Source organism: Podarcis bocagei (assembly GCF_964188305.1).
Source record: "Podarcis bocagei genome assembly, chromosome: 6".
NCBI lineage: Eukaryota > Metazoa > Chordata > Lepidosauria > Squamata > Lacertidae > Podarcis > Podarcis bocagei.
In genome coordinates this window covers 48226195-48254173 of record NC_138130.1, presented here as the reverse complement: position 1 = coordinate 48254173, position 27979 = coordinate 48226195, and the positions used below count along the sequence as shown (strand labels likewise).

Here is a 27979-nt window from a genome sequence, read left to right as displayed (position 1 = left end):
AACCACACTATTGGGGAATATGAGTTTGATACTTAGTACTATGCAGAAAGGCCCAGCTCTCTTACCCCTCCATTTTGCTCAAGTGAGGCAAACGCATACTCCAACCAGCTCCTGAATCCAGAGCCCAGGCTAGGTGCGGTGGGCTTCCATTTCCACCAGAGCTAAACATTATTTGCCTGCCCCCAGGGTCTATCTACATCTTCCCAACTCCCAGCAAGGTGTCACATGAGTTATCCACCAAGCGTGGCCTGTGCTCTAGCCATAAAATGTCAACTGTCATTGAGTCCAGGATGGGAGAGAGAGCCCTTAAAAATGGGCTGCAGTGTGCAGCCAGGGTCCACCAGTCCCTCACCTCAGGGCCCATCATCAGAAAACCCTGCAATGGACCACCTACACTTTTAATTATCAGGAGACCAAAAGCCTGTTAGTAACAAGGTCAACATCGGTAGATTTGGGCTAAAGAGTTTTTATTTCCCAGTCTATTTTGTCCCTCTCCAAAGACTCCTGGAAAGTTTGTTTGGGGTGCTGGGAATTGCAGTTCTCGGAGGGGTAAACTACTGTTCCCAGAATTCTTGGGGCGGGGAGAGAATGTGCTTTAAACACTTGTTGTGTACGCAAATTGCAATTTGGTGCATATGCAATTGCAATCTCCCTCAATATGTTTTTGTCTTGCTCTCCCTTTTTTGTCTCCTGACTATCTCATCCTCACAATGCCCATCCTGTGTATGTCCCTTGCACTGATTCATCATATTTCTGTCTGACTCCATTCAGGAAAGCAAAAGTGTAGCCAGTCCTATCGTTAGAGCGAGTTTTTGAGTGTCATGAAAGGCTAGCGACAACTTGAACATTTATTTATTTTATTCTTATTGTATTTTTACTCCCAGGAAGAGGCATGTGTGGGATTTTGTGTCTAAGGTGCCAAAATAACTTGGCCAGCCTTAGGTACTCTCCACCTTGACCTAGGAAAAATCCATGCCAAATTATTGTCCTATGATATCTCGCCCTCTGAATTGCTCAAACTGGATCTAAATGTGGCAAAAAGGTGTTTAAATCAAAGGCTGGATGATACGGAGCTATACCAAAAATTTTTTGCTGGTGGTGGAGTCTGCTCGCCGTTAAATTTCGGCATAATCCCTATCTACTGTGCTCCGTCCTACTTAACATCGCTTATGGCCGCGTCTCACCGATATGCCTTCATTAGAGCTAGGTTCAATGTTTTTCCAACAAATGTCTTGAGACATAGATTCACTAAGGGCCAAGTCCCTTCAATGTGTGCTTGTGATACGAAAACATCTGAATCTCTACAGCATGTCATGTTTACCTGCCCTATGTACAGTTCAGCTCGTGCTAGTATACTAAACTCCATAATTCAGCCTATCGCTGACAAACCAGTAGACCTACAGCTTGCCTGGGTTCTTCAAGATGTGGATCCTTATATTACCCTACAGGTTGCTAAATTCCTAACAGCCATCCTCTCGTACAAGAGACGGAATGGAATGTTAGCTGATTATTGATAGTTATAAGAATTTTCTACAATGACATCAGATATTGATTTTAGCGTAGTGCCTAAATCTTAATCTTAAATTTTTCTTTTGAATTGCTAATATTTGTCCTTGTGAGCTGTGAATTGTGTTATATTATTGGTGGCTTGTACGAGTCCACTGTTTTATTTGATTTGTTTTGTTGTGTTGTGTTTTATGATGGGCGTAAAGCCGAATAAACATTTTCATTTCAATCCACCTTGACCTAGGGCGGGGCGCCATTTGCTGTTCCTCCTCAGGCAGCAGGAGCCACAGTGCAGGGCGGGGAGACACTAGAAAAGCAGATGGATTAAGATAACAATGAATTAATGAATTAAGACTAAGTGGGAAACAAGTTCCAAGATTTAAAGAAAACTGTTAGGAAAACAGTGATGAAATTGGAGGGTGCCGAACAGTGGCAAAGATGCTGTGTCTGATGAAGTGTTTGAAAATGTTGAGAGTTCAAGAAAGGCAATGAATGGACAGAATGTGGAGCAGGCCGAATTGGCGTGTTCACCAGGGTCACTCCCTAGGAGGGAAATAAGTAGAGGTAGAGCTTGAAGTTTGGAAGCACTCCAAGGTCGTATTTAGGTTTGATGAGGCCCTAAGCTACTGAAGGTAATGGGGCCCTTTATATGTCCAGCTGTCCTTTGTCAACAACAAATTGTCGCTGTTTTTTGTGGAGTGTGGTAATTTATGGACCTAATAGGTATCTAAAGCCACATATGAGCAAACCAGTGATATTTTAGGGAGCAGGCTAGCAGGCGGGGCCCATTACTTACATCATAGGAGCCTACGCAACACAAAACACTGTTGCTGTATGTAGGTTTTATTTCGTTTGTTTTTTATCTTATATTTTAGAAATGTACATCCAGTTTTTTCCCTTTAATTTTTTGGGGGGCCCCCAAGAGAGTGGGGCCCTAAGCTATAGCTTGTTTAGCTTATATGTAAATCCGGCACTGAAGCAATCCCAGGTTAATTAAGAAATGCCATGTATCACTGATGAAACTGCAGTCAACGCATTTTCAAGCACTAAAACTGATTTCTAAGAAAGGTCATGTGAGTACACAGAAAGTTACAGCTACGTTGAGGAAGAAAGATATGCATTCACTCTGCACATATCTGTGCATGTGTCTGCCCAGCCTTCCTGGTCTCCTACCTATCTTTCCTCGGCACTTGTAGTTTTTCTTGGTTTGCCTCTGTCCTTTGGGCCTGCCCCCATCTCTCTCGGCTGCTAATCTATTAGTATATCACATGTAGCTAAAACAGTCTTGCCTTAAGTGTTTTTATGTCTTGGCCTAAACAGAAGGTAGCTTAGGGAGACGTTTTAGGTTTTAAAATGTGAATTCCTAAGTTCACAAGTTTCTTATGTATAGTCAAACCCCTAATTCATAGCTGTATGCCATGAGCTTCTAATGAACCCTTCCGGACACAGACCAGTTGATAAGCGGTATAGCTTTTCCCTGAAAAGGAACAGAAAACACTTGCCTCTTTTATGATATGAACTTGGCTTTTTCAAAAACAAATCCACTATCAGATCCATTATTGTGTATATTGTCAGGCTTAATCTGAACAGCACAAAACAAAACTGAAATTAAAATCAGGTGCAAAAATACCTTTTAAATTATCGGGGGGGGGGTCTTTAAAAATAATAATTACTGCCACTTTAAATAGCTGCATAAGTAGAAGGAACTGATTCAGGCACCACCCCTGAAGTTCTACCAAGTATTTCTCTCAGTCACTAAATAAATATACAATCGGTTAGTCACAAAACAAAATAGAGGTGTGTTGTGCAGAAGCAGGGTTTTCTTAAGCTCCTTTTTCCGGCCTTAGCTAGATGTTACACATGAATGTAAGTTAAGAAAATCTGGATTGTCTTTTACTTGTTTTTAAGAGAAAAGTCTTTTTTGAGTGAAGGGATTTTGAAGCCACAGGGAGTGCTCACCCCTTTTTTCAACTGTTGCTCCTAGTAGCTTTTCTCTCTGCAAAATGCATGCTTTCCATCGGGGTGGGGGCAGGGAGTGGAGGAATTCCTGTGAATTGTGCTACGTACTACCAACTTGACTCAGAAGCCTAGATAGAAACTTGGCAAGCAGTCTTACTGTATCATGACCATATAAAGAAACTGTCAGTCCCTAGAGGATTACAGATATCAGGCATTAGTTTTGAAGGCCTCTGACTTTCCATTTCTTTCTCAACCTTTTTCTCTTAAACTTGTTAAACAGGGCTGACTACTTCACTGAGACCAGCATTATTGGAAGCAGTTTTTCTTGCCAAGAGTTTGTTGAACAAGAAGCGAGAGCTCAGGGATTTGGCAACCGTGCAGAGATTGCATCAGCTGATGCATACGTATGGAGGATGGGCAGAAGGGAGGAGATGGTTCCTAGGATATCCTTGGCCTGAACAGAGTTTTGTCATCGTTTTCTGCACAGTAATTTTTATTCAGAACCTGAAGCAAAGAAATGAGCATTGTGACATACCCAGGGGTCCTAATGAAAGAGTCCTTGCCGCTCTTTGTACCTTGGGACCCTCTAGGGTCAGAAGGAAGTCCAATGCAGCTGGGCATCTAAGGGCAATAGTCAAGGAAACAGTAACACAATGACTTTCAGCTGTGCAGTGTAAATTGCTTGCCCTCTCCTCCCCACCCCCTGTACCCTCCAAATCTGGTCTGGGTTTCCCCCTGCTCCCAACCCTACAAAACAGATTTAAGGAACTTGTGGGGAAAGGGGAGGGCAGGGAAGTTGCAGGGCACGGCTAAACGTCATTGTGGTAGCGTAGCTGTCCACTGTGCTTCATCTTCGTCACAGGAATTAAATCCACATACAATAGGCATATGATGGAATACCTTGGCAGATAACAACAAATGAGTGGTGCAACCCTTAGCCACAAAAACTGGTGGAAGAGTTGAGAGCTAGTGTAGGCTGAAAGACTGAGCAGAGAACCATTCCTGGTTCAAAGCACATCTCTGCCCTGATCTCACTCGACAGCTTTATCTCTCAGCCTCAGCTCCCCATCTGCAATATGTAGACAAAGCTTTTGGCCTGCCCTTTACAGGGATGTTCTGTAAAACAAATTGCTGCAATAATGTGCATGAAGTGTTTTGAACACTCTGAAAAACATCATATATGACAAATAACAAATGAGTGGAAGGAGAACTCAAGCAAGTGGTATAATCAACAGCCACTAAAATTAATGGAAGAGGTGGGAGGTAGTGTAGCCTAGTAGCTAAGAGACCGAGCTGTCAGTTATCACTGGTTCAAAGTTTGTCATGACCTCACTAGGCATCTGTAGGCAAATCATTCTCTCTCAACTTTAGCTCCTCATCTGCAATGTGGGGATAACATTTCTTATCTACCTTTACATGGATGGGTAGAAGTTGCTGCAATACTGCATGCTAAGTGCTTTGAACACTTTCAAAATTGCTACATAAATACTCATCGTCATTTTCTTTAAGAGGGTTTGGATCCACATTCAGGCTTTGTGTGAAAGGGGTGAAAACCACCGGTTAGAATCATAGAACTTGCGTACCTAATACCTATGTTTTGTCTATGAATATTAACATTGAATAGACATTAAACAATTGGGGGGGGGGGCGAGAATTTTAACAATTCATTAATACATAAGCTTTCATGGGTCACAGTCTACTTCATCATATGAGTGTAATCCTAAATCGGCAAGTTTCTGTCCATACTTGTGAGGTGGGGCGGGGCAAGGAAATAAAATACAAAAAGAACAGACAATGATGATTATCTAACAGCAAATTTGTTACAGTGACTACTTAGCAAAACTGAGTTGGTGATTACAAACATAGGGTTTTAATTGCTATTTGCTTTACAGAATATTTCTAGTTTGGATGGTTGCTAAACACTTTACTTTCAGAATATGGTACTTAAGATACCCACAAATGTACGAAAATGTAACCTGCAAATAGCTAAACAAAACATGTTTAATTCCCCACTTTGTTAAAGGTTACCAAATATGTGTTGGGGGAGTTCAATAAACACTCACGTGGCATTTTGCAATATAATTTTCCACATATCCTCCAGACTCTTCCTGCTATGCATCATGAGATTTTTGATTTGCAGATATCCAAGTGGTTCAAAATGTTGAAAGGATTTAATCACAAGTTTGTTCACATGCCAGTCACAGGTTTGCTAAGCAACATTGAAGACTCAGCATCCCAGTTCCTAGGTAATCCATCCAACATTATCATTTTAGCCATGGGAATAACTTGTAGGTATCCTCCCTGGAATACATTATATATTGTAAAAATTTCTAGCTGAAATATGCCCTCCTTACTATTCCAGTCTGGCTTTAAGGCTGGTCTTGGCACTGAAACTGCCCTGATTACCCTTGTTGGTGACATTTGGGAGAGAGATGGTGGTAATGTGACACTGCTCTGTCTTCTCAGCTGCTTTTAACACTGTTGACTCCACATCCTTCTGGAGCATCTCAGAGAGGTTGGGGTTGCAGGCACTGTGCTTCTGTGGTTCTGCTCCAGAAAGCAGTCGTAGGAGTTGTCCTGTGGTGTCCCACAGGGTTCTGTCTTGTCCTCCATGCTATTTAACATCTATGTAAAGCCTCTGAGAGCAGTCAGCAGGAGATCTGGAGTGAAGTGCCCTCAGTATGCAGATGACATCCAGCTCTATCTCTCCATTCCATGTTAACTGGGAGAGGCTTGAGGTGTGTTAGACCTGTGCTTGATGAATAGTGGGGTGGATGTGGGCCAGTAAACTGAAGCTGAGTCATGAAAAGAAAGATGTGTTGTTATGTCTCCCAAGCTCTCATGTCTGGAAGGTGGGAAGAAGGCCTGCCCTGGATGGGGTTGTACTCCCCTGGAAGGAACAGGTCCATAGCTTGGTGGTGCTGCTGGATTCAGCACTGTCACTGGAGGCTCAGGTGGCCTTCAGGGCTAGGAGTGCCTGTGTCCAGCTGTGGTTGGTTCACCAGCTTACTACCGCTTTTGGACAGAAATGACTTGGCCACTGTACTCAATGCTTTGCTAACTTCCAGAATGGATTGCTGCAATGCACTCTAAATGGGGCTGTCCTTGAAGACAACTCAGAAACTTCAACTGGTCCAAAATGCAGCGGCCAGATTACTGGCTGGAGATCCATTAAAAACTCACATTAAAATCCCTGCTTAAGGTGCTCATGTTACTGTTCACAGACCTAAACAACTCAGGCCCCAAATGCGTGAGAGACTGCCTCCTTCCCTACAGATCCCCTCAGATGGTAAGATCAGCAGATGGGGCCCTATTGATTGTCCCACTGCCCTCAGAAGCTCAGGGGGGTGGGGGTGGCAAAAGGACATTTTCTGGGGCATCTCCTAAGTTGTAGAACTCTCTGCCCACCCTCTACCGAAGTACATCTGGCCTCTTCATTGTACAGCTTTGGGTGAATGCTGAAGACATACCATTTTACCTTGGCTTTTGACTCTGCTAAAACTCCCATTCAGCCACAAGGCATAACCCTACATCAGAATTGTTGTGAAGATGCCACCCTGAGCTCTTTCAAGGAACGATGTGTTAATGTAATAAATAAACACATATCTATATACCTATTCTGTCATTTCAGCTCTCTGAATTATCAGTGCATGCTGGAAATTCTTCTGCTCTTCCTGCGGCTCATTCTTCACTCAAAGCTATAATCCTCTCCTTGTGATATGATAATCTTTTCAACGACACTATTATATTGCCACAACTAAGGATGAGGATTTGAAGGACAAGCAAACCTGTTGCTCAAGGTTGCTTTCATATCTTGCTAGCACTTCAAAAGCCACTAGAACTGTGGTTCCCAAAATGTTTCTCCCATGGACCACTTGAAAATTGCTCCTGGTCTTGGCAGACCATTTAACGATTCTTTTACAGCAATTGTTATGTTTTGTGGTAGATACTGTATGTTTTTAATGGTGTTTTATTGCCTGCTTTATGTTATTGTATTCCATAGAATTGTAATGATAATACAATAAAATACATACAAGGAATTAAAAAAGCAATTAAAAGTAAATATGAATATTGAAATCAGACAGACCACCTGAATGGACCACAGCTTGAGGACCTTTGCACTGGAATGCACTTTTGTCAGAAGGTTCATAATTATCTTCTACACATTGACAAATTGTGATTATTATGCATCTACATCATAAATAGGGTAATAGTGAACTCAGCTGCCTGAGGGTCTGCAGCAACAGGATTGAGGGAACCCAAAGGTATACAGAATTACAAAAACCCTAAGAAAAAATCCAAACAGGAGGAATGCAAAAAAAGGCACCTTCACTGTTCTATTTTCAGTGCTTGCTTGAATTTTTTGTTTAATCAAGCCTATTAAGCCACGTAGCTGTTGTTTTAATCTCTTTTACTTTTAGTTTTAATTATTTTAAAATGCTTTTAATTGTTTTTAACATTTTTTATTGATGATTTGAAAATTTCTTGTAACCCACTGTAACAGTGAAGGCTCGCAAATGCAAATATCTTTAAGTGGGAACTAGGCTTTAAGAGTGCACATCACCAAATCCTCAAATCACTGGGCAATGCCATTACAGTGGTGCCTCGGGTTACATACGCTTCAGGTTACAGACTCCGCTAACCCATAAATATTACCTTGGGTTAAGAACTTTGCTTCAGGATGAGAACAGAAATCGTGCTCCGGCGGCGCAGCGGCAGCAGGAGGCCCCATTAGCTAAAGTGGTGCTTCAGGTTAAGAACAGCTTCAAGTTAAGAACAGACCTCCAGAACGAATTAAGTTCTTAACCCAAGGTACCACTGTACATTTGAACTGACTTCCGAATTTAAAAAATTTACCCTACCTAATCAAATGTGTAATTTATTGCAGCTGCATTGACCTTCTCAGTTGCAATGGTATGATTGCAACTAGAGCCAGATTAATGTTTTGCAACCTATTTGTTTTCACTTGACTTGCAGCGTATTTCTCATTTGCCACATTGTCTCTGAATGCCTTAAAGCAGAGCTTTCCAAACTTTTCAAGTTGTTGACACACTTTTTGGACATAGGAATTCAGTTTTGTATCATTTTGCGACAGAGTAATTCAGTTTTACTAGCAAACTAGTGGTTAAACTAACCCTTTCCAACCCCAGGAGCAGCACGGGGAGTGTTTGTGGAACACACCAACACACTGCAGTTGACACACTAATGTGTTGTGACACACAGTTTGGAAAGCTCTGCCTTAAAGAAACTTGAGCCTCCAGCAATTTCTCTGGGCAAGGCCTAACCATGTATAATCAGTTTGCATTCCCCTACTACAAGAGCAGCTAGCCACCAATTTGAACACGCACCAAAACCCCTTTTAATGTCCTCAACACAGGTGTGTAAATAACATGGGGAACCTCATGAGTATCGTTCAATTGGCATTGTGTTCTCCCATGTAATGAGCAAATCTAATCAGGAGGGTCACGTGAGCAGCTACAAGTAGCTGGTGACAGTGTCCTTTGTGGTCATTGTCAGTTTCAGAAAGTGTAAGCCAGGCATCCCCCAACTCGTCCCTCCAGCTGTTTTGGGACTACAGTTCTCATCATCCATGACCACTGGTCCTGTTAGGTAGGGATGATGGGAGTTGTAGTCCCAAAACAGCTGGAGGGTCGAGTTTGGGGGTGCCTGGCATAAGCCATCTACAGTACACAATGCCATTTCCCTCACAAATCAAGCATTTTGAAGAACACACAACTCACTATGGGAAAATGCATCTGGAAGAGCAGGCTTTATAAAAGGATACTATGCTGGTGAATCATTAATCTGAAATAGTAAACTGATGCCTCGGCTCAGTTATCCATTGACTCTGGATGCTGGAAGTCTAACTGACTGGGGAAGGAGGGAACTTAGGAAGAAGCATAAAATGAAGATGTAACAAGATAGCTTGCACCTATGATACCTCTCTACAATACCAGAAACCTGGCTAAGCTTCATAGGGTGTCAAAGATGTGACTGACATCATCCAGATTGCTAGACTGCCTAACCTTGCCTATCCAGCTCCTATTAACACAGCCCATATTTATGGTGTGGAAACTAAGGATAGAATTTTTTTCTCCCTCTTTCATAATACTAGAATCCAAGGCCATCTAGCTGAGTGTTGTAAGATTCAAGGCATGCAAAATATATTACTCCTTCATGCAGCTCTTGGATAAACTATGGAGCTCACTCCCAAAGGAGCCACTGGTCACAAACATGGATGGCTCTAAAAGAGGATCAGACACACCCACACCATATGTTTAAAGAATTTGGCTTTCCCCAAAGACTCTTGGGAAATATAGTTCACTCCTACACAAAACTACAACTCCCAGCCCCCTTAGCAAGCTACAGTTCCCAGGATTCTTTCAGGGAAGCTATGTGCTTTAAGAGCATGATGCGGCTGTGACATTTCATAGACAATAAGGCTATCAATGTCTACCCAACATAAGGGTTTGTATGCTGTCACAGGCAGTATGCCTCTGAATACCACTTGGTGGGAATCACAAATGGCCACTGCTATCACACTTGAGTCTTGCTGTCTTGCTTGTGTACTTCCCATAAACATCTGGCTGGCCACTCTGATGTGTTGGACTAGATGGGCCTTTTGTTTGATCCAGCAGAGCTCTTACATTTTTTTATACTCCATTTCAAATAGCCAAGTTTACAGATTGGCTAACCCTACTTGCGAAGCGCGTACAGTTCATTTTCCAGTCACATACTGGGGAAGATCAAGATGAGGAATGTCTGCCTGTCTGCCTTCGTATTTCCCTTCATGCATGCTAGACATTTGTGGCCTGGAAGACCAACATTGTCCTGCATCAATTGGCTCTTTAAAAAAACACACACATTTTAACATCCCTTTTGATGTCTTGTCAGCATTCATTGTTCCAACTTGGCTAAGATGTGGATGCCTTTTGCCAATAGTTACTGACTTCCTCTATAAAATGGAAGTGTGAAAAGTCTCCCAGAAAGTTCCATTCACTCTTTCACTAGTCAAATCTGCTTCCTGATGCCTGGATGAAGCATGTGGTTTGTCTGAAGCTGCCCAGTTTCACTGAGTCTTTGCAACAGGTTGAAACAAAAAGAACAGTATGGGTCTGTTGGACCCTGCCTGTTATTTCATCTTCTCCAGGCAACGTAGCAAAGCATTTGGCAAAATACTGCAGTTATATCTTTTCTTTAAATGCTATTCCTAATTGCATCTTCTCTATAGCAAACCTCTCATTTAATCCGAAGCTTGACTAATTGGTATTTGTTTACACCCATATTCTTATGAATCAAACTTACCAAGAGCATTTGCTTAGGAACTTTCTTTAAAAAGGGCTGCCAACACACCAGGTATTTTTCCCTAACAGAACAAGCCTAATTATGTCTATTCAGAAGTATTTGCTGTTGACTTCTATTAGACTTTTTACCAAGTAATGGATTAGGATTGCAACTATACAATGTGGTAACATGTTCTATCAGTGCAAAGATTTCTGCTTGCGCAATGGAGATTTCCCTCTCTCCTCCACCTATGCATCCCCTAAATCTGTTACTGGGTTTTCTATAGAGCAGATTTGGGGAGGTCCAAAACACATGTGAATGGAGCAATGGAGATTTCCCTCTCTCCTCCACCTATGCATCCCCTAAATCTGTTACTGGGTTTTCTATAGAGCAGATTTGGGGAGGTCCAAAACACATGTGAATGGCAGAGGGAAGTTCCATTGCACAAGCAGAAATCCTTGCACTGACAGAATGCGTTAGTTGGAAACTCCCCTAAGTGTATTAAATTCTGGCTTTTGAAGCATAAGACTACAGTGGCAGCAAATGTTGATCATTATTGGCAGTAGTCTAAACCACTGGCCAAGATAAGGTAGGTTTTTACTCTCAAGTAAAGACAACAGGAAATTAAAAAGCAAGTAACTAGGTTGACAAAATCATCAGAAGGCCGAGGAAAAATTTTATTTGATTTGCATTGGATGTAGCAAGCAGCAAGCTGAGTAGCCAGCAGGGAGGGGGCCTGTTACGATTGAAGGCAGCTTAGAAAAATGTAAATATGGAAACTCCTGATAAAGTAAAGTATCTCTGTTTCATCTCTAGACAGTGTTGGAATGTTTCATGAGATCTAACTTCAGGGAGAAACATCTACTATGGCATTAGTGATGCAATTACTAGTTGAACCCATTAATAACAATGTTAGCATGGTATGCAGAAAAGTATCTTAATGAACTAAAAGCACTTTCTTTGACTTCTTAAAAATGATTCAGGTAGAAAAGAATGCAATGGCATCATGGCTGACATTCTGCAAACTAAACACCTCGCATATCTAGCTTAGGGAGAGGGACAATAGCTTGGTGGTAAACATAATCTACATACAGGAGGTATCCCAGGTAATAGGAAAGACCTCTGCTTTTGACCCAGGAGAGCATTGCCTGGCAGAGTAGACAATGCTGAACAAAATGAAGAAATAGTCTAGCCTGGCAAGAAGCAGATCCCCATGTTCCTATGATATTTTCCTCGTGATGCATTCCCATCCATGTCTACTCCCAGGTCTCATTGAGTTCAGAGGACTTACTGTTGGAAAACTGTAGAGAGTTGAAGACTAAGTTAAGAATTCCCAGGAACTGAACTAACTCCAGATTTGGGGGTGCTCTCAACAAAGTGCCCTCTGAGGGTCAACTTCCAGGTCAGTGCTTCCCAACCAGGCCAGTGCTACTTAAGACCAGTGGCAGATGACTATGACCTACCATTTCTAATTTCCCACAATGTCCTGGAACTTCTAAAGTAACTGTGTCAGGGCATAGTGGGAAATATAAATAGGTTGCCATTAAAACTTCCCACAGTGCTCCAATGCATGGTGGGAAATTTTAAATAGCGTGCTGACCAGCATAGAGTACCCAGAACAGGTGACAGTTGGCCCTGCTCAATCCCTAACTGTCCAAGGTTGCAGTAGTAGATAGGTAGCCGTGTTGGTCTGCCATAGTCAAAATAAAAAAATTCCTTCCAGTAGCAGAAGTGTGCATGCACACGAAAGCTCATACCAAGAACTAACTTAGTTGGTCTTTAAGGTGCTACTGGAAGGAATTTTTTTATTTTGTCCAAGGTTGATGAGGGTAGTGTAAAAAAACAAAACAAAAACAAGTCTGCATTGTTGCTGACAGGATTATTAAAGTACATGTTGACTTTAAAAAAGCAAAGTTGAAGACATATTAAAATAAAAGTGAATTCCATAAAAACTGTTAAAATCTTGGTTTGACTATAATATTAATTAAAAACTTTTAAAAATTGTATGAATTTTAAAAATAGAGTAAGGCCATCCATTCCACCTCTGGTGGCTGCCATCACATCTAAAAGGTTTAATAGTGACATTTTTTCCAGTTATAAAGTCATTTTTTTTAAAAGAAAAAATTCTGCACTTGTCTACTCAAAATTAAGCACCATTGATTGTATTGGGATAAATTCTGGATGAGGAGACATAGGATTGTAACCTTAAAATAAGATTTCAGTTTAAGCCATTTTATTATAAAAGAGACACAATATTTTTTAAACCATTTTAAGAGCAATTATATCATTTTTACTCATGTAAGAGTGCTTAGCTTCAGCAGGATTATGTACCTTTTCTATTTTTCCACTTCCCTCAAAGATATAGCCCAGAACAGCCAGAAATGCTTTTGCATTAGCATATTATTGTCAAAAAGTTGAAACAAAGCCCAAAGGAATTTTCAGATCTGAATCTATAAAATGCATCCACATCTTTAAAGGGTTTACATCATTATATGGCATTTTTTTTGTTTAAAATGGTATTGCTGAAATGACCAAACAACTACTCTGTTGTTAAAAGTAGGTTTAAGAGGACTCCAGATTAGGCTGGGTGCATATGAATATAACCACAATGCACTTTATGTATATGTTCTGAAAAAATAGGAAAACATTGGTTCAGACTCCAAGATAGCATACCTGGATTTAAACTAGAAAATACCACAGAATGAAGCTGTTGATTCAAAGAACAGTCTAGAAGCATCCATGTCACAACATAAATAACTTGCAGAGTTAAGTAACTTAAATCTGATTAGTAGTTACCAAGTCTTAAGGTACTTAAATAACTAGGTTTAAAAGATTGACCTGCATCCATATAAATATCTTGTACTCACTGTAGGTGTTGAATTGTAAAGGCAACCTGAAGAAGGGCTAAGAGAACATGGTTTCTACTTGTTGCGGTTCTTTTAAATTAACTATATGTTGCTTTGAAAGGCAACTGCCTGAGATGGATAGTTAACTTGCACTGTCGTGCAATCTACCTCTCACTGAAGTCCATAAGAAAACTGTCTCTGGTTTTAAAAGGGCTCAGTTCAATATACAGTGGGCACATTGCCCACGCATAGCAGGGCATAATAGAGCTGTGAGTTCATACCCTCTTGAGTGAGGGGATGGCCTGGAAGCAAAGCAAGTCTGGATGTGGTTACTGAATGGATGGCAGAGATCCTAAGAACCCCTTGTATGACATTTGTGTTCCAGGATATTAATGTACAAAATAAGTATGGGCCTGTCCCTGTGCACCATAGGGGGAGAGTGGGGAATACAGGCCTGTCATCCCTGTAGTGAACTAGATAGCCGCTTTGAGACTCCTTCGGGTAGTGATAAAGCGGGATATCAAATCCAAACTCTTCTTCTTCTTCTTCCCACCCCTCCAAAAAAGATAATGTCAAGAATCATTTCATATACAGTTTGTGTGTTGCAAAATAGATGTTAGCATTAAATTCTAGTAGAGGCACAACATAAAAACCAGTGAAGTCCATCTTAGTCAATATATTTGCTTATTTATTTTAGAATATACTCTACATCTGAATAAAAAAAGTTTTAAATAAATCTTCAATGCATGTACAACAATGAGACCCTTTTATCTTTCCATTGAAATTGGGGTGCACATTAGTTAACTGGTTCCATCCTCTGCAACTGAGTATAAATAGTTCTTAAGTAGCACAATTGCAGCCTCATATAGACCAGTTCAATGTAATGTAGAAAGGTAAGTAACTTTACTCAAAGGAGAACAATAACTGTTCACCTCGCTTGTAAAAAAAAAAAAAGTTTAATTAATAGTAATGAATGTACATCCTTGTGCGTTGGTAAAAATAAGACGCCTGCAGATCTAGGAGCATGCAAAGAGAATTCTTAAGACTTTATATACATATATATTAACGTTACAAAAGTAGTGCAAAACATGAAAGAAGTGATGCAATCGCCACTACTATTGCCGCCACCACACATGTGCGTGCACACACAGTTTTCCAGTGATTACAAACACACTCTTTCAGTAACTGGCCTGAGCCACTGTACATCATTCAGAGTCCTCAGAATCTGGAAATATTATACTCGACTACCTGGTTATGCCTGCTACACCAGGCAGAGATTCATCACCCCGCCTCCATGGATGTTCAGCGTTGCCAACAGTAAAACCCCACTAGGATATGCCTAGCAAGAAAGCCAGTCCCTTCCGCCCTCACATTCTTCTCTCCTAGACACATACAATTTTACATCTGCTGTTATGCTCGCCACTGGCCCCCGAGATGCTCCTTCTCTGCTCCAGTTACAAAGCCACATAAGAGCATTTGCTTCTCTCGCACTCAGCACACACAAACACACACACCTTCTTCCCTAGCCCTTTACAAACTCAAACGTCCTCTGACTTTCTCACCCCGGCAGGCAGGCAGGCAGGCAGGCTGGCCGCGTCCTCCCCCTCCCGGGCTCAGTGTCCCCAGTTATTGCCTCCGATCTCCTGCTTGTACCGGTTGGTGAGCACGTTGGCCTTGCGAGTCAGTTTGGAAAGCACCGTGTGCAGTCCGCTCAAGTGGTAGTGAAACTGCTTCTCCAGGTCCTCCTCCACCTCCTCGTCCTCGGGGAGCCCTCGGCTAATGTCCACGGCGCCGGGGCCCCCGTTCAGCTTGTCCTTCTTCCGGCTCGCGGCCTCCTCGCTCGCCTGCTGCAGCACGCCCCACTCGATGTCGTTGCGGATGGACTTGAGCAGCACGTAGTGGCTGTACATGTCTCTGCAGGAGCAGTAGGCGCCGCCGTTGGGAGTCAGCGAGGCCTCCCGCTCCCCGCCGCCGCCCGCGTCCAGCTCCTCCAGCAAGAGGGGCACGTCCCGCAGCAGGCTGGGCACCATCACCGTCTGGTCCATGTTGTTGACGGCCCCGATGAAGCGGTTCATGGCGTTGAAGAGCGAGTGCTTTTGGCTGTACGACTCGCAGATCTGCATCATCCTGGCGGCTGGCGGAGGCGCGGCAGGGCTGGGCTGCTGCTGTCGCAGGAGGAAAAGGGCGCCGAGCAAGACTTCGGGGAGCAGGAGCAGCTGCTCGGATGGGATCAAGGCGAGGCCCGAGTTTAAAAAGGCGCCAAACTGATGAAAAGTTGCTGCTTTCCTTTCCCGCCTTTGGTTTCCTTTCTCAGAGAAAAAAAGCGAGCGTGCCGGCTCTTTCTCCCCCTGGCGCAAGGTATCTCTTTGCCAAGGACGAAGCCGTCTTTCCGCCCAGCTTCCCAGTAAGTAGTTGTCGGCTGGAAGCAAGAAAGCCTCTGCTGCAAGGAGTGGCTGCGAAAGAGAACAAAAGATGGCGATTAGGACCAGCCCCGTGCCTTGCCCCAAACCCTCAGCAGCAGCAAGCCTCCCTCCGCTTCCCGCCCAGCTCCAAGCCTTTCTTTATGCCTCAGCCTCTTCTGACCCCCAAGCTTGCTTTGTGTTCCGCCCCCACCTTCTTAACGTTTAGAGCTGCGTTCAAACCCAGATCTTATTCCATCCAGGAGAGAAAATGGGATGTGGGCGAGGAAACCACTTGAATAAGCGTCTCCCTGCCCCCACCCGCCCGCCAGATCCCATCAATGCAAGTACTTCCGCGGCTCTAGATCTCCGTTCTGAAAACCTCTGAGCTAATGGAAAGTGCTTCTGAGCAGAAGCAAAGAGCCTGAGAAACTGCCGTCTGCCCTCGGTAGAGTTGGCAATAGGCTCCCATCCGGAGAAGCTGGAAACTCGGCATCCTCTTCCCTCGTTTGTTTCCGTTGCAGACCCCTTTCCCGCCAGACCCACCCCAGCCGCTTGCATACCGACACAGGCGAGCCTGCAAGAGGAAGCCGACCGCGGCTCACTCCGGGTTTCCTCCCGCCTAAAGGGAACTGCCTTCCAGTCCCCCCGGGCACTCAGTAAAAAGAAAAAAGACTGAGCTGGATTGAGGAAGCTCGGCTCGTCAGCCGTGGCCGAACCCCCTTCCCCGCCGCCCCGTCGACCTGACCCAGCCCCAGAAACAAGGCACCCAGGGGCGCACAGCTGTTCGCCTGCGAGCCGGCAAATGAACAAAGCCGAGCCGAGGTGCGTAGGGCGTAGCGCGTCGCCGCCTCCCCACTCACTCACCGGGCTCGGAGCGGCGGCTCACACTGGCTGCGTCTGGCCGGTTCTGTGAGCGTCCCGGTGTCTCGCTTCTAGCTCTGCTCCCATGCTCTGAGCCAGTCGTATTTATAGCGTGTATGTTAAAACAAGGTGTTTCCAAGGGCCACCCCCTTGCAGTGAAGCGGGGCGGAGGAGGCGTCTCAGTCCGAGTGACCACATGTAACACCGGGGACGAGGCGGCGGCGGCTCCGCCTCTCTCCCGGCACCCAGGAGGGAGGGAGGGCGCTGCGCGTACCCGGCGACTGCTTGCTAGTGGCAGCCGGGGGAAGGGAAATGGTCGAGCATAGCCCTACACCCCACGAGGAGACCAAAGGAAAAGAAGGCAGCTCCGAGAGGCCCAGCTCGTATCTGGGGCGAAGGGGGCTCCACCGCCAGTAGCGGAGAAGCGGTGCTAGGCATCGGCGCCGATTTGGGGCGAGATCATGCTCCAAGTCAGCGACAGGGTGATATCACCCGAAATCAATGACATGATGCGGGGTGCACACACTATATGAATGGCAATGCCCATCAACTGGCGGGGCAGCCCCCTCAAATATTTTACTGGGGGGCCAAAGGGACCTCACGCCCTAGTAATTGGCTCCTATGATGCTGCAGATCACACTAGCAGTAGAGTTGGGGGTGCAGGTGGGGGCAGGAGTGACAGGCTAGTACAGTGGTACCTCTGGTTACGTACTTAATTCGTTCTGGAGGTCCGTTCTTAACCTGAAACTGTTCTTAACCTGAAGCACCACTTTAGCTAATGGGGCCTCCTGCTGCTGCCGCACCGCCACTGCGTGATTTCTGTTCTTATCCTGAAGCAAAGTTCTTAACCCGAGGTACTATTTCTGGGTTAGCGGAGTCTGTAACCTGAAGCGTATGTAACTCGGGGTACCACTGTACTTCTTTTGCCTCAAGTGGTGAAATAGGAAGTGCCCCGCCACATATCCACCCCTGGCACAGAAGCACGCCACCAACTCTATGGGGGGGGCATATGTGAGGACATGGCTGGGTGCCCCCCAATCTTGAGGGGCCAGGCCGTGGCAGCAGCAAGTCTCATTTGGCTTTCCTGTGGTGGCAGAGGGCCCCACCAGGCCTCCATGCAGTGGCAGAGGGTAGAAGTCCGCAAAACAAAACAGGGGTGGCTTTTAGGGGTTTGACCCTGTCCTCTTAGGTCTCTGCTTCCTCTTAAGGCAGTATCCTGGCTGGTGCTGGCATGAAAGTAAAAGGTAGCTGGTGGATAAGGAAAGTCATATCAGTGCCAGATTAAACCCTGTGGAGGCCCCTAGGCAGGATAAAATTGAACTAAGAAAGTTTGATTGTAATGTTATTTTAAGATCATATCAATATTATTTTGTTCCATTGTCATGGGGTGTGGGGCCCATAGGCCAGTGCCTACTTTGCCCATTTGGTAATCCAGCACTGATTCATATACACACTCTCAACCTGGTCAGCTGTAGCCTCAGGTGGTGAATGCCCCCAAGATGCACCCCACAGAGGCCCTGTCTACTTCTTCCAAGATGTTGCATTATTTTGAGTGAGAACTCACCTCAAATGAGTGCTGATGGCGGTGCTGCTTCTCTGCCAGGAGTGGGTATGTGGCAGGGCGTACTGTGTGGGTGGCAGTGGCAGCAGCAGGTATGGTGGCACTGGTGGTGGTGGTGGCAGCAACAGCAGTAGCGGGGTGGCACTTCCTTTTTCACCGCTTGAGGCACCATGCCTAGCACTCCTGCACCACCTACTCTGCTGCTATGACCGGCTGTGTCCCCCAGTGATGGAGAAGTGGTGCCAGAAATCAGCATCAGTTTTGGGGAGATCACCCTGATTTCTGGCATATTCTCGCCTGAAATTGGCACTGATGCTGGCAGCAGTACTCCACCTCATAGCTGGGTCTGCCCTGGTGGAGCATGCCATTAAGCCCAGCTGAGTGAAGATGACTTTGGAGTAGTGAGAGGCCATTACTGCACCAGACTGAGCCCCAAACACCTCTCATTTCAGAAGTAAAGATGTCCTTTAATCCCAGACAAAAGGCCAGCTTGCTGTTCCTCCACAATTTCCTATCACAAAAAAGGAGTCTCCAGAAACAGAATTCAGTTTATTTTTCTTTCCTGGGATCAATCCAGATAAGAGGCAGGGAAATGCTGAGCAGTCAGTGGGCGGTTTTGTTTGTTTGTTTTGTTTCATTCTTAATGGAAATGTGGAGACAGCTCTGAGGAGCCACTTAACCCTTTCTAGGCTGGAGCAATGGGTGGGGCAGCCGACTGGGGACCTCGCTAGGGACCAACTGCTTTTTTTGTTTGAGTTTCCAACTTTAGTCTAACAAGACTCTCTCTCCCCCCACCCCGGTCTCAGGAAAGCTCTGACCCTTTCCCACTGAGCCATTTGCTGGATCAGATCAAAATAATCCCCAGCTGCTTCCATCTCCCAGGGGAAAGATTTGGGGTGAAAGAGTGCAAAATGCACCAACGTTGACTTTTCATCCTCACCTTACCCCCGTCAAGAAAATATGAAAGAAGTCTCTGGCTGCTTGCAGGCAGGGCTTTGTTTATTTCATCTCTTATCTGTTCTTCATGGTAAGGTCACAGGGTGGCTTACAATAGAAAAAAACAAGTTAAGTGCAAATTCCACTATATTCTTATAGTCCAGGGATGGGGAATAGGAGCCCCCACCCTTGTTTTTGGAGTTAGCATAACTAATAGCCTGGGGTGATGGGAGTTGTAGTCCAGCAGCATCTGAAGGGCCACAACTTCCCCATCCTAGTTTTGTTTCTTGTAGGTCCAGCAGCTTTAAATTCCCCCATCAACCCTGATTGTAGGTTGCAGATTGTAGGGAGCAGAGAATTTTTATTAAACACAGACTACTCAGGTTTTCCATGGCAAGAAATATCGGTTGCAGTCAGTTAGCAGACAGTAGGGGTGTGGAGAGAGATGTACATTTTCTCATACATCCATATTTACTTGGAAGCAAGCCCCACTTAGTTCAGTGGGACTTAATACTCTTTGGGAAACCTGCATGAGGGCAAAGTTACTTCTCGAGCCCAGATGGAAGAAACGATACAATACAAACACCCCGGGGTTGTTGTTTTTTTGGGGTCATCATTCTTCTCCCTATAAAAGGAAGGTTGTTTGTAACGTCCCCACCCCAATCTGGAAAAAAATGGCGAGCAAATTTCGTCCGATCCCTTTCTTACCCACGGGTGGGGGCTGAAATTGTGCTTTTAGTTTCTATTTGTATCTTATTGGCAGCTTAACTTGGCTTCTTATTTCACATTTGGCAGGGCTGCCAAGTACATCTGCCTCGACTTTCTACGACGGGAAGATCCCGGCAAGCCTGAATCATGTACAACTGGGCGTGCACTAGGTGGTTTTCCACGCCTCGGCTGCGTGAACACCACCCTCGGCCAAACTGGACACGCCGGTCCCGCGTGCTCCCCAAAGCTGCACACACGCGGCGCGCCGTCTGGAAGCCCCGTCGGAAGGGCAAAAAAGGAGACGGGAGCAGTACGAAGCTGACACGGATCGGCGCGCGACGCCGCGAGGGGTAAAGGAGGACACTCGAGCGCGAGCGCGAGCGCGCGCCCTAGAGCCTCGCGCGCGGCCTCCCGGAGCCGACTCCCGCTCAAGTCCGAGAGCTAGCGGCCTGCCGGGATCACCCCACAGCCTCACCTCCAGCCTCAGCCAATCGGCTCTCGTCCTGCCTGTCATACTCCGTCCTCATATGCTAATAAGCAAGGCTCGGCGAGGCCCAATCAGAAACAACGCTCGCATTCTCTTTCTGCTCCAGCGCCCGTGGCAACAAAGGAGTGGCAGCTGAAAGAGCAGCATGAGGGTCTCGTGGCGGGGAGGGGAAGGGAATGGTAGCTGAGTGTGTTGCCCTGGCAACCTATAAACCACAATAAGCCAAGGCACCGGGACATAATGGGCCCTTATTTCCCGCACACTCTTACCGCGCTTCCTCTGTAAGAAAGGAACGGGAATAAACCTCTTATATTACTTACAGCCTCCTAGACCCATTTCATCATTATACACCCTCACATAAATCAATACCCACAAAAATACAGCTGGCATAAATGCTGGCTTACGTTATCTAAAGCAGAGTCAGTGCATCTGCAAAAGTAAAGGATTATGGTGGGAACAGTTGCTGTAGGCGTAAATTATCCGATGGGAAGTTCTCCTGCGCAAGCCCCATTGAAATAAACGGGAACTGCTGGCATATGTTCGTGCATTGTATATTCCGTTTGTTATAAGTCCCTTCCAGGGCTGAATTTATTAGTTCGTTCATAGGCATTTATAACTTTGCCTTCACCATGGAGTCCCAAGGTGGGTTACACACAGCCCAATGTTATAACAGGGCTGGAGTAAAGAAACTTCCCAGTGCAGTATGCCCTTTTATTTGTGCCCATTTTGTTCCAGGAAGGGGGTATTGTAGATTTTGTGTAATAAGTCTAATAGAAAAAATAATAAACTGGAAAAAGCACGGAAATAATTCAATGGTAAATCACAAGAGAATTCAGTTGGAATTGTGCAATGACACATAGTTGAGAGCAAACAATACATCTTTAGCAGCAAATTGCCAGAAGTTGTAAGAAATCTTTCAACACATGAAAAATGTTAGGTCATACTACTGACACAGAAGAGGGAACATCATATTCTGGCTGTGTTTTCTTCTATGTAATGACTGTTTAAGAATTACTATACTAGTATAAATATTTTTTATTTTCTCCCCCTAGCTGCCTACTAGACACCCACCCACACATACCCATGCAGTTTTCTTAACCATATATATATTGCAACAAATGTAGCAAAATAGGTACCGATGTAATATATAGCTTCATTATATGTATGTGATGGTTTATGAAAATCAGCATAGAGGCTTAGAGAGGGAAACAGTCAGGACTTTATTTTGTCTAATTCCTTATATCATGTTATTTTCCCCCCTAAGCAGCACATAGCTTAAATCTGCACATCATCAAAAGGGACTTGAATTTGGTTAGTTTCCTAATTCTGAAAAAGAACAAAAGTTGCAAACATATGTTTCTGATATGAAAATCTATGGGGCTATCTGTTTAGCCCATTTTAGTGTTGATTAAGTTCTAAAATCTTCCTGGAGTTTTTAACTGTGTACTGACAAATGTTTTTTACTGACTGACGGTCAAATAAAATGATTGATTGATATGAAAATCAGCATGTACAAAGATTTTGTGGAGGCTCTGATGCCCGCTTGCTGCCCTCCTATAGTTGTGCAAAGAGTAATCTGTGTCCCAATGTCAACATTCTTTACCATTCATTTATCTTTTAACAGCAGTTCTTTGGGGAAAGCAGTGAGGAAGCTCACGTATTCATTACCAGATGAAGCATGGCATTCCCCAGAGATTGTTTTTAGAGGGAAGACTTTGAAGCGTGATGTTTTGTTAATGACTAAAGCGCAGGTACTGAAGGATATACTGAAGGCCTGTCTGCATAGGAACTTCCTGCACAAACACCCCATGAGATATATAGGGTACCGTACCTAAGAAATGAGTAGCATTATGCAAGTGTTAACCCCTAGGTCAAAAAGAAGAGTGCCCTTTATGGCTCAGGGCACACTCTCTTCTGCAGCCAGCTGAGAACACCTGTTTGCAATATCTGAAAAGGAACTAGCCCACACAGCTTCCTTGTGTAGGTTCCTCTTCAGAGGTACTAGAGGTGTGCAGCCAACCCATAATACCTCACAAGGGGATGGAGGCAATTCCCTGGATCTAAACAGCTCTCAGAGAGAGAGTGTGTTGTGGCTTCATATACCCAGAATGTTCCACTGCAGTGAATACAAAAGGAGCCTCCCTGAGGTAACAAACCCACTAGTCTTAAAATGTGTGAGTTAGACTTGTGGCCTACCTCTTGTGGGTCCCAACAGCAGCCAGCTACCACATAAACCTTTGGTAAAATATTAAGAAACGTCCACAAAGGCATGTATGGGCTACATGTGGGTCTCGGACCTAAACAAAAAGTTGAATATTGTGCTAAGAAACAGTACTGTATTAGGGGCTGTGATCTGAAGGGATCAGTAGCTTCTCTGCTTTTCAAGTTCACAGCTGCTGACTCTATAATGCTGCCCACACAAGTATTCTGTTATTGTTGAATCAGGTCGAGGGGGGAGGAAATAGATTCAGGGTGGATTAATAAAGAAATAATTTGTAATAAATGAGGAAATGAAATAGAATAGTGTACAGTCTGTTAAGCAATGGTCAGGTATCAACCTATTAGCCTTTCATTGCAAATGGACACTTTATAAAAGGCAGGTTATATTATAATTTGTCTCTGGGTAGCTAGAACCTATGTCTTTCCTTATTCTATACATAATTTGTTAGGAAGAAGCTACCTATTTTGTCAAATGCTGCCCTGCACCCCCTTTATTTTCCTGACACCCTTTACTCAAATGCCTTGCTCCTTAAAGTCTAGTTACCACTGCCACCGCCCAAAAAACTGGGAAAGGAATGTGTGTGTTTCAGCAAAGCTTTATCGTCAAAAGCTTAGATAGCAATGCCTGCCAGTGCCACTTCGAAATTAAAGGTAGTTACAGATTTTTTCCCCTTTTATTTTAAAAGCTTTCCTACACATATTATGGCAGTGACACCTGTAAGGAAAAAATGAGCCCTCAAGTAAAGAAAACACATTTTTTCCCCCTGGAAATATGACACAAGGCTCAAAGAAGCCTGAAAAGAAGGCCAAGAAACCCAGATTGATTTTTTCCGAATGAGGCCCATCTTCCCTGTTGAGAAGCAGTGGCCATTAAGTGTAACTTTCTTCACTTATCTATATTTTACAGACTTGTAAATCTGCAGAGTGTGAGAAGAACAGAAACTAAATGTGAACCTTCTTCTTTTCTCTCAGACTTCTATTTCTGTTATCTATGTAGGAGCCTCCAAAAGTAGCATTTAAGGTTTGCAGCGTACTCTTATGCCTTCCTCTTTTTGCAAACCACTCACCACTGTTAGCATTATCCTCACTTGACGTTCTTGACCTTTTTCTGTTCTTTAACAGCACACTGCTCTACATGTCTACTCAGAAGTAAGTCTTCTTGAGTTCAGCTGGACCTATACCCAGGGAAGTGTATATAGGTTTGCCGCCTAAAACTGTACATTATAGAGTCTTTTTCTTCCACCTTAGGCGCCAGGTGTTGTAGGACTACAACTTCCACCATCCCCTTACCATTGGCAGTGCTGGCTGGGGCTAATGGGAGTTGTAGTCTAACAACATCTTGAGGACATTATGTTGGATACCCCGGCACTAGTACCTTTAAGCTTGCCATATGGTTGCCCACGTTAGGGGTTGCTGATTATGTTTCTTGGTGACTGTTAACAACATGTATCTACACTGCAGACTTCAACTGGTTTAATAGTCACTGTGTCCATGTGCGTAGCCAGGATTTGGGGGGGCAGGCCTTTTGTTGGGGGAGCAGAACCTCAGTTTGCTATGTATTTTTATGTATTTTTATTGATTTAGAGGGGACAGCTGCCCCTCCATCCCCCCTCCCCCAGCTATGCCCATGACTGTGTCTCTTCACAGAACTCTGAGTACTATAGTCTTGTGAGGGCACTGAAACAGAACGTTCAGCCTCTTAAGCAAGCCTCACTTCCAAGCATTCTTTTAGACTTAGAGGATGCCTTGCAAGTTAAACTTGATTAAATTGATACAAGTCATTTTGGGAAGCTCACAATGAATCAGATGAGGCATCAAAGACCTTTGGAGTGAAATAGGATGCCCTTGCAACAACTTGTCCCTTCCTCCCACTCAGGAACCTTGTGGAAACAGAGACAGGCTGTGTTTCTCTCATGCAATTGGTGGGAGGCATCAGCACCACTGCAGGGGTATGTTAAGTTTGTAAAACTGATAAGGCAGTGGGAGGGCCTGGGGAAGGAAATGTATTAACTCCTCAGCTGCTGGGCTTGTTGTTGCTCAGGAGAAGGGTTCCTCCTCCTTTCCAAGCCTGTGGTGTTCAAGTTCCTTGTAATACCATTGACCAAGTCAGCTAGCTCTTTGTCCTTTGTCACACAGCCCTTACACTCTCCACTTGGAGGAACAAATTTATGCATTTAAGTTTGAGGTGTTGTAGTCTATACTGTGATTCCACCACCTCACTTTCATGGTGAGGTGTAGTCCCTGTAATAAAATCCCTGACATTGTATGATACAGGAACTGTCTCAAAAATACTGTTTTCCCTGATAGTGTCATGATTTTGTATAAATGCCTTACCACATGAAAATAAAGATGGAAATGTCCATATGCTGGATTTGCCATCTTCCAAGAAAATGGACCTATGTCTTTAATTTATTTTTCTTTTGCAAGCCTCAGTGCTAGTCAGGTATATATGCAGGCCACATCTAAGGTGGTTTTATTTGGCCCAGAGATGCAGATTTTATGGGAAACCTATAGTCCAAACCGATAGACCATGCAGCCCAGCCCTGCAAGGGCAATCTGTATGCAGAAGCCGCATTCAAGATACAGATCGCCTTGCTGGATGCACACACACAAAAAGAGATGTGTGGTACTGTGTAGAAAATAAATCCTGCACCCATTACATAGAATTGCACACACCGTAATCCATGCTGGTCTGCACGTATCTTCAGAACAAAGTCAACAAACTGCTTGGGAGACAGAGGCATTCAACCCAGTCTTCCTTGCTGTCCCCAAGAGCTGTCATAAGTTTAGTGATAAGCACTGATGTAAGCATTTGTGGATTGAAGCTATGGGGATTAAAACAAATAAGTGGGGAACATGTATAAATCATTTTTGCTCAGCCAATACACAGATACTAAGTACAGTGGTACCTCAGGTTACATATGCTTCAGGTTACATATGCTTCAGGTTACAGACTCCGCTAACCCAGAAATAGTGCTTCAGGTTAAGAACTTTGCTTCAGGATGAGAACAGAAATCGTGCTCCGGCAGCGCAGTGGCAGCAGGAGGCCCCATTAGCTAAAGTGGTGCTTCAGGTTAAGAGCAGTTTCAGGTTAAGAATGGACCTCCGGAATGAATTAAGTACTTAACCCGAGGTACCACTATACAGAGCAGTTTTAGACTGCAATCCTACACCCACTTACCTGGGAGTAATCACCATTCAATTCAATGGGATTTACGTCTGAGTACAATGTGTTAGATTAAACTGGTCTTTGAACAGATTAAATTATATCTTTTACCCTTTCTTTGTTTTTTTACTTATTTCTTTAAAAGTAAACATTTCACAATAAAACAACCAGCTGTCTGGTGTGTGGAAGGCAGCCTCTCAGAAACAGCAGGCATTTGGGAAGATCTCAGAATGCAGATCTCTGGAGAGATGACTTGAAGAATGAAATAAAGGCACTCACTAAACCATTTAGCCACCTCAAAGCTAAAGTACTTATAGCAATACCCACCCTAACCCGATGAGAATTTCACTGACACTTTCTCCTCCTTTAATCAGTTTCTAATGCAGTTTAGGTAAAGGTCCTTTACCTTACCTTTTACTTTTTAATGCATTTTCTTCTCTCATTAACAGGGGGAAAAACCAACACAGAAGAAAATTTTTGCACAGCATTATAGTGAGTACAATTATGCTACTTTTGTTTCTGGCTTTTGATTTCTGTTTCGGTACCTTTATGAATTCTGAGTTGGGACGAAGGGATTTGTGTAAAGATTTTAAAGGAAGAGCTTTCCTCTCTCTTATTGGATAACTTGTGAATTGGTAAATGAGTTGGTGTTAGAGGACTAAATGATCCTGAGCAATTCGTCTAGGCTGGAAAAAAACGATTCACTGCCTCTAATACCATGTCATCCTGAGTGCTAGCGTGATCGTCACATTCTTGCCTTCTACTTCCTGATTATGACTGAGTGCCTTAGTCCGGGAGGAGAATTGCCTCATGTAGCGTGTAGCAAGAGAGCCTCCTGCTGGGCAAATATGGCGAAACATTTAGCACTGTAGTTTTATTATGCCAATCCATTGTGATTTAGTTTCTGCTCTTTAACAGTACTTATTGAAACTGGAAAGTGTTCCATCTTCTACCACCATAATCTGTAGGCATCTTTGTGGATGTGGTATTGCCACATTCTAAAGTGTATCGATTTGAACAGAAGCAAATTTCTCTCTCTGCCTTAGTACTTCATAGAAATCACGCAAACATATGGTAGAGCAACTCTTTGTCCCTTCTCTTGGCCTGGCTTATTGGCGTTGTGTTTTTTGCTTGGTTACACTTTGCAGGATTGTATAACCCTGAGAATTTGATACATGAAGCTCAATAGTCTCTACATGCTGTTCTTGCTCGTTTAAGTACAGATGAGATTGTGATATGCAATTCCACAATGCTTAAAAGATTAAAGGAAACCAAGCAGACTCACATCTCTTTAGATAAAGACCTACTGCACTTGCAACACCTAAAAACATAACATTATGTTAATATGGGAGCACCAGAAATAGCAGATTTTCATACACAATGCACAGCTACACCAGACCAGACAAAAAGCAAGGTAATGCTGAAACGGCATGCTGCCTTTGTCTAGGCTTTCTGCGGGATGAGGTTTGAAGCTGATTGGAATAACTTGCTTTATTTGTTCACCTGCTGCCTTGTAGAGTCTTATTGATGTTTTAGCCCCTCCCTGGGGGAGGGGACCCAAGACTCTCCAGGGGTTGGATTCCAACTCCCAGTAGCACCAGCAGCTCAGGATCAGGATGATGGGAGTTGTAGTCCAGCGACACCTGGGTTCCCCATTCCTGTTACTTAGCCTTTAGAAAAATTATTAATGGTTGTTTTAAAGTTCTTGCCCTGGAATCATTTGAAGAAGGATCAGTTGTAGAGATGCTAAATCAATAAACCAGCCCCAGGTTTGCAGATAAATGGAAATAAATATCATTTGGAAGCTTCAGACCTCGCTTTGTCATTATATTTCATTGTAGTGGAGCAACTGTCCACCTGCAGAACACAGTTTGTTTCAAAGTGGCCACACAAAAAAGTCCATTTGAGGGCTTTAGCCTTTACATTTTTTCGATTGGCAGACTATGGGCCATCTGATGACACCTTCTTCAGGTCGGCACCTGGATTGGTTCTTTCAAAACAATTATCAACTTTTGAAGGTTTAAAGAGCATTTTCTACAGTGT

At 44.0% G+C, this 27979-nt stretch overlaps 2 protein-coding genes and 2 long non-coding RNA genes across 7 annotated transcripts in view; 3 read left to right on the top strand and 1 right to left on the bottom strand.

Annotated features, from left to right (window-relative positions):
* The first annotated feature begins 306 nt into the window (after window positions 1–306).
* Window positions 307–5547, top strand: LOC308589719. Its single transcript, XR_014009456.1, has 2 exons — window positions 307–435; window positions 3746–5547. It is a non-coding gene; the product is annotated as an uncharacterized lncRNA (long non-coding RNA).
* An 8715-nt stretch (window positions 5548–14262) lies between these two features.
* MID1IP1 (MID1 interacting protein 1) lies at window positions 14263–17041 on the bottom strand. 2 transcript variants are annotated; one of them, XM_081199484.1, is made up of 2 exons: window positions 16862–17041; window positions 14263–16048 (listed from the first exon to the last, which is right to left on the bottom strand). In XM_081199484.1, the coding sequence occupies exon 2, from the start codon at window positions 15719–15721 to the stop codon at window positions 15209–15211; it is 513 nt and encodes a 170-aa protein (XP_081055610.1). In that variant the 5' UTR covers window positions 15722–16048; window positions 16862–17041; the 3' UTR covers window positions 14263–15208. The 2 variants fall into 2 exon arrangements, with proteins under 2 accessions (XP_081055610.1, XP_081055611.1); XM_081199485.1 differs by lacking the exon at window positions 16862–17041 and adding an exon at window positions 16558–16693.
* On the top strand, window positions 16725–21085 carry LOC308589932. The gene is made up of 2 exons (XR_014009564.1): window positions 16725–16819; window positions 20151–21085. It is a non-coding gene; the product is annotated as an uncharacterized lncRNA (long non-coding RNA).
* Window positions 21086–22506: 1421 nt separating this feature from the next.
* LOC308589027 (uncharacterized protein) overlaps window positions 22507–27979 on the top strand; it is a 159142-nt gene continuing 153669 nt past the window's right edge. For all 3 annotated transcript variants that reach the window (XR_014009027.1, XR_014009028.1, XM_081197824.1), the window contains exons 1-2: window positions 22507–22834; window positions 26386–26428. Coding sequence is in view for 1 of the 3 variants with exons in the window: in XM_081197824.1 (XP_081053950.1) it covers window positions 22824–22834; window positions 26386–26428 (54 nt within the window). In the remaining 2 variants the exon portion in view is untranslated. The remainder of the gene's footprint in view (window positions 22835–26385; window positions 26429–27979) is intronic.